General features: G+C 39.6%; 1 protein-coding gene across 4 annotated transcripts in view; it reads left to right on the top strand.

Moving 5' to 3' along the window:
* kdm4ab (lysine (K)-specific demethylase 4A, genome duplicate b) overlaps positions 1–6,427 on the top strand; it is a 25,302-nt gene extending 18,875 nt beyond the window's left edge. For all 4 annotated transcript variants that reach the window (XM_013912673.1, XM_013912677.1, XM_013912676.1 and 1 more), the window contains 5 exons: positions 622–813; positions 2,371–2,541; positions 2,649–2,768; positions 3,518–3,610; positions 4,954–6,427. In XM_013912673.1, coding sequence (XP_013768127.1) covers positions 622–813; positions 2,371–2,541; positions 2,649–2,768; positions 3,518–3,610; positions 4,954–5,091 — 714 coding nt within the window. In that variant the 3' untranslated portion in view covers positions 5,092–6,427. The remainder of the gene's footprint in view (positions 1–621; positions 814–2,370; positions 2,542–2,648; positions 2,769–3,517; positions 3,611–4,953) is intronic.
* Positions 6,428–6,647: the final 220 nt, after the last annotated feature.

Below are 6,647 nucleotides of genomic sequence, written 5' to 3'. Positions count from 1 at the left end.
GTCATGAGTTCACACATCACTTCTGTTTAACTACTGTGGTGCCTGTTGTACTGTCACCACAGTTTTACTTCTTGTTTTTGTATGTTCTAAAAATAAAGAAAAAGTACCGCTTAACTGTGTAATGACACACACACACACACGCGCACACACTTTTTTAGCTTCCTGTCAGCTCACCGAAGTAAATTTCAAAATAATGTAAAAGGATTGCACTATCCTTATTTTGTAGTTTGTTTGAGATCTAAGCATTGTGATGGAAACAATGCAGGAATTCAGTTACGACGGTTGGCCTTGTTGGCCTTGTTGGCATTGTTACGCGTCTGTAACACAAAGGAACCTTTGTCAAAGGATCTACTTTTACGTGTGTTTAAATAAGATATATTATGTCACTAAATTGTCAACAGGAAGCTGTGTAATTTCCTCCAGCATGTCTGCATCTCAGTTTGTGTGCCTTTTATAATTCATTTCTGACTTCCTTCCTCTCATCCTCCCTGCTTGGCTTAGACGATTTCTTTTCTCCTTCTTTGCTTCTCATGTTTTTCCTTTTCCTAGCCTCCCACTTACAATATGGAACACTTAATTTCACCCCCTTATTTCACTCTTTTGTCTTTGTTTCTCCCGTAGAAATGTGTGTACTGCAGGAAACGGATAAAGAGGGAAGTGAAAGGCTGCTGTGTTCAGTGCTCCCATGGGCGTTGCTCCACGGCATTTCACCCCACATGTGCTCAGGCAGCTGGTGTCCTCATGCACCCAGATGACTGGCCATTTATTGTCTTCATCACTTGCCACAGGCATAGAGCACCAGCCATACCTGAGGTAATCGTGGGGAGTCCCAGTCCGGCCAGTAATAATTTCTGAAGACACTGTCCTGTGAAGATGTGTTTAAGGTGTAAAACAGATTACCAGTGAAAGGAAACGACAAACAAATTAGCCTTTTTCTCAGCATGAGCTTACACTGCTTTTTCTGTGAATTTTGTCTTAAAATTGTTCCAGAGAAACGTTTTCAGTTCCTCACTGTAAAGAAGTGTTAGTTCCACATTATCAGCAAGCTTTAAAATGACCCTGAATAGCTTTCTGGGACTTTGATTTAAAGAGCAATTAAGTTTGATGTGCAGGTTACTGAATACTGTTAAATTAATTATTTTTTTCATGCGCTTCCAGCTGAATGTATAGAGATACTGGGTCATAATAAGAACATAATGCCATCCCATGGTCTCCTTACACCTTCAACACATCTTTTTTTCGTCTTATCCCTGTGATACATTCTAAGTTCAGGTGTAAAGTTGCAGTCTAGCAACATGTCTAAACATCGTACTGTTAGAGACACTTACTCATCACATCCTAAATCACACATCAGATTTGTTGCTGAATTGAAGAAAAATATGTACTAGGCAGTTGGAAGCTAAGCTGCTAATTTGCAGTGGTGTTTACAGTTTACAGTGATGTGCTGTGTTGGACTGGTGCAGGTGAAGCTGTGGTCATGTTTGGTTTCATTAAGGGTAGCAGACGTCAATATAAATTCAAGGTTATGATTTCGTTTAGCTTCACACATTAAATTCTACCTTTTGTACTAGCTTCATAATGTTTAGAGGGTTGGAAATCAGCCATATAGCCCTCTGCCTGTATCTTGTGGAATTTAGTTTGCTAGATCCACAAAAGAGCGGTAAATATCAGAGTAGGCGCACAGGTCAGCTGATCACAGCCTGTACACAAAGAAAATTCAGCCAGAGTGCTCAATAGAAATGATTAAATGACTTCTTTAATGTAACTCTTTGCCCCACGCTGCACCGCTGCTTAAGTGGTTCAGTCTCCAGCTCATTGTGTCCATATACCCATTAAAATAGTTGATGTTGTTTACACTACTGTTGGGAACTGTGGCATGAGTTGTGTAGCATTTAAAATTCCTCTCTTTTTTTTTTTGGTTTATGTTATCAGTTGATGAAGTGTCTTTGCAACAAGATGCTTTTATAAAGTGAGGACTGTCTTGCCTCCCGTTGTAGCTTCCAGCACAAGCTTAGTCAGCTGTGCAGCACCATAACAGCTGGAAGCTACCACAGGGATTTCTGCTTTTGCACGTTGAAGCTTTGATTCACTAACTGGAGAAGAATAAGACAATAAACCTGCTCTGACAGTCTCCTTGGTATTGTTGTGACTACCAGTTTGTGTTGGTTCTCATGTGTAGTGTTCATATCTTTTTTTGAACAATGGGGCAGGGATAGTGTTTAAACATTGCTGTAACCTGCTAATCCATTTCTCTGAGTTATCTTTATTGCACTACAGCCACTGTCTTACCCTTTATCTTGGGACTATGGGAAAAAATGTACTTTAAAGTAATAACATTTGATTAACACTCAGTATGTTTGTCTTCCACAGCGCAGCAAAGCTGCCATGCAGGAACTGGTAGTGGGCCAAAAGGTGATCTGTAAATACAAGAATGGCCGTTACTACCAGAGCGAATTGCTGGAGCTAACCACGGCTACGTTTTATGAAGTGGTGTTTGACGACGGCTCATTCAGCGACAACCTCTTCCCTGAGGATATTGAGGTTAATAAACCTCTCAGATAGCTAAAGCTGATCTCAAATTTTCCATTTCTAAATGCCCTCCCTTTTCAGATGGCCTGAGGTCAATATTTGTTTAAATGTGTTTGTAGAACCGGGACTGCGTCCGCCTCGGCCCACCTGCCAAAGGTGACGCTGTTCAAGTTCGATGGACAGATGGGTTGATATATGGAGCCAAGTTTGTAGCTTCCCACTCCATCCCCATGTACCTGGTAAACATGCATTTATCCCTCTGATCCTCATCAGCTTCAACTCTGTTTGATTAGACTCCATCAACACATAAAATGCTGGGTTAGGATGATTGTAAAGTCTTGGTTGTCTGGTTTAAAAATTAACATTTTGTCATGTTAAACAGATGGTTGCTAACCAGTTTGTAATACTTTAAGATGAAGGGTCTTTATCAGTCATGTTTTTTAAGCTCTAAACAGAAAATAGGAGCCTTTATGCGAGTGTTGATGGTAGATCAGTTTGTCGCATTCTCATGAATCCAGTGTGTTTGAATATCTTTAAAGAATTTCTTGGCACAAAGAAGAATCACATAAAAATTTGTCAAGCTTAATGTAGATAAAATTTTTTTCTTTAATACAATTATACTTTTAAAACAAGAATTAATGTGGTCGTGATGAGAAAAATTCACTTTAATATCCAACAGGATAAAATATCAGAGTGAGGACATTTAATGCCTGAGGGAGGTGAACTTTCCTTTTACATCAGTCAGGAGCAGAGTCAGACATTTCACTTTTTGTTACACTTACTTGATGATGTTAATCTTTGTTGCCCTAGGTGGGAATAAATGGGAATTCTACTCTGGCTATGAAGAAAATGATTATGTGACACATACAATACAGTATGAGGAGTAGAAATATTCAAATACGCTTTAATTTAAGCACTTCCTCTGTGTGTGTGCGTGTGTGTGTGTGTGTGTGCGTGTGCGTGTGCGTGTGCGCGTGCGTGTGTGTAGGTGGAATTTGAGGATGGCTCGCAAATCTCTGTCAAGCGGGAAGACATCTACACTCTAGATGAGGATCTGCCTAAACGGGTCAAGTCAAGGATGGTGAGCTAAAAATCTCAATGCTTTATGTTATGTGGAAATAAATCTGACTCCAGTTGTTGGGATGCTGTGTAAAATGTAACTAAAAACAGTGGAATGAATAACTTAAACTCGTATTTTATTTACAATAGAACATAGAAAGCACACACGCCCAAGCCTCAACTCTCGCGGCCTGGTACTAAACGACTCATGGACCAGTATGGCCCGGGGGTTGGGAACCGCTTATCTACGGTACATAATACCAACAGATTCAGGGAATCTGGAGAAATGGTCTTCAGACCTTTTCCCAATTTCCAGGAGAAAAGGTTCAAAATCAGTATTGGATGCCTGGGATCTTCAGACCGTCAGGCAGCACTGCATTAAAATCACTCCATGGGCTCAGGAAAACTTCCAGAAATCACTGTCTGTGAACACTGTTGACCGTGCCATCCACAAATGCAGGTTATAGCAAAAGAAGCCATCATTACTGCTCTCTTCTCTGAGCCAGAGCTCATTTAAAATTGGCTGACACATACTGGGAAACAGTTCTGTGGTTAAAATTTGAAATTCTTTTTGGAAAACATGAACATTACACCCTCCAGACTGAAGAGGAGCTTATAATCAGCACTCCGCTGGTATGGGAGGTGCATAAGTGCCCGTGGAATTGACAGTTTGCATATTTGGAAAGGTCGGGTGACAACTGAAAGGTATTACAGGTGTTAGAGCAACATGTGCCCCATCCAGATGACACCTTTTCAGGGAAGACTTTGTATATTTCCACTAAATAATGCAAATCCACGTACTGCAGCTATTGCAACAGCGTGGTTTCATACATAAAGATTCTGGCCTTCACCAACTGAAAACATTGAGTATCATGAAGTGAAAAGTTCAACAAAGAGCCGAGACTGTTGAGCAACTAGAATCCTTTGTCAGACAAGAACAGGACAGCAGTCAGTTCTCCAAGTGTAGACTGTTGGTAATTTATGTGGGGACGATTAATCTTTAACTATTTATCTGTTCTGTTATGAGTAATAACGGGTTTATGAGCTTTGCAGAACTTTGCAGTCTGCTTTTATTACCTCTCAGCTCTAAAAGGCTAATAGGGTATTGTCATCACCCTGCTTGGTGGATGACATGGACACCAAACTTTGTGAACACGATAGCTTGAGAATGAGGTGACGTAGGATTTTCAAATTGGTCCCATAGGTGCATCTACTTTGAAGGCTGCAGGGTGGGACTGGTGACCGTATTCTTTTTTACTTCTTTTCTACACAGCTAGCCAACTTTGTTGTGCAATTGCAGCTGTATGTTTGCATCACAACTGTAGAACTAAGCAGTAACTTTTGTATGTCCTTTTTGGTTTTCAGTCGGTGGCATCAGACATGCGTTTTGAGCTCTTCGCGCAAAACGATGTCAAGCAGAACACCAAAAGGCAGCGGGTCATCAATTCTCGATATAGAGAGGACTACATTGAGCCGGTCGTCTATCGAGCCATCATGGAGTGACATCCTTTTCTTTCTGAGGGTACTGCTTAAAGGATTGACCGCCCCTCCTGCTCTTCCACGGCCTGTCAGGCTCCATATTTATAAACTACGGCTGGGACTTTAACTGACTCTTGTGTGCTTTGAATAATATTCATCGACATTCATGTCCCATTGCAGTCTGGAGATTGTTTGCTTTCCCCCATTTCATCGTTTTTTTCTTTCCTTCAGGAAGAAGCCATTAATGAATTAAATGTGAAAAAGATTTGATATTTTCTTTGTTCTCTGCCACCCTGATTAGCAACTGTTGACTAAAAAACTACATGTTCTACAGCAGAAACATATTTCTCATTTAAATCACAATTCACTGATTCAGACTGATGTTTTCACAATTTTTGCCATACAGAAACTTGTTGATGGAGGTTTTCTCAACTCTGTTTTCTCCACTGATGCAGACACACTGTAGCCGTTGACTGTTGACAGTTATGAAGAATTGTGTCAAATCATAAACCCCAAAGAACTAAAATTCTCTGTCACTGTTTTAACAACGGTTGATCTTGTTGCTTATTGCGTTACATTTTGTGGTTGAGAAATACGTATACGAGTATGTAGTTCACCCATACATAGTTGTCATTGTGCATCTACTGTGAAGACAGAGGACGTTTGACATGTTTTACAGGCCCAAGCCTTACACTTCAGAGGGCCTACAACACCTTGGTTTATTATAATTATTGTAATTAATGTTATTACTATACTTTTATTTATGCAAGTGCATCAAGTTTGAAAACAAAGCTATTTTTGTCATGTCCTTTTCACAGTCTGTAGAAAACCTCAGATGTATTTATATTTATTATATTGACTGGTTTTCAGACATGCTGTTTAAACTGAGGCTCGCGTTTGCTCTGCAGTGAATTCGGGAGGTAAAGATTATTATTGCTAAAGTTGTTCAAATAGCTTATTGTTATCTTCTTTCTGAGCATTTTTTTTGGTGTTTTTTATTTTATTTTTTTATTTTCGTTTTGTTTTCGACTTATTGCCTCAACCAAGTGGAGTTTTTGTGTTTCTGATAAATGCTAGCTTTAGAGATTGTAGTTTCAGATGATAGTTCAATCCCTGATGACAACAAACTCCACGACAGCTCATTTTTGGATTTAAGTGAGTTTGCTTTCATTTGCAGTTCCTTGAACCTGCTTTAAAACAGACTTGTGCAGAGAATTACGAACCTCTGTAGGATAACCTTTGCAGATACCTTTTAGCTATGATCTTGGCTACTGTTGGGTTTCCTTTGGGTCTGTCTCCACAGCAGCATTAAGTCTGTGCACTCTTTGTAAACACCAACTGTTTGAGTAAAGTTTTGAATACGAAAAATACCCTTGTGTAATTTATTTTCTCTACAAAATCCTGGTATGTACTAGCATGTAGCAACTATAAATCAAACTTTTCTTTCTTTAAAGGAAAACAGAAAATCATTACATGAATAAGTCTGCTCTGCTTGGCTTGCCCACTCCTGCTGTCAGATAGTGGTAATAGCTGTATTCAAAATGCAAAATATATGTATACATCTCTGTAAGTTAAATCAT

This window comes from Pundamilia nyererei, unplaced genomic scaffold (genome assembly GCF_000239375.1).
Source record: "Pundamilia nyererei isolate P.nyererei 1_Seehausen unplaced genomic scaffold, PunNye1.0 scaffold00004, whole genome shotgun sequence".
In the NCBI taxonomy this organism is placed as follows: domain Eukaryota; kingdom Metazoa; phylum Chordata; class Actinopteri; order Cichliformes; family Cichlidae; genus Pundamilia; species Pundamilia nyererei.
The sequence above is the reverse complement of the archived record's forward strand: the minus strand, read 5'-3'. Positions and strand labels throughout refer to the sequence as shown.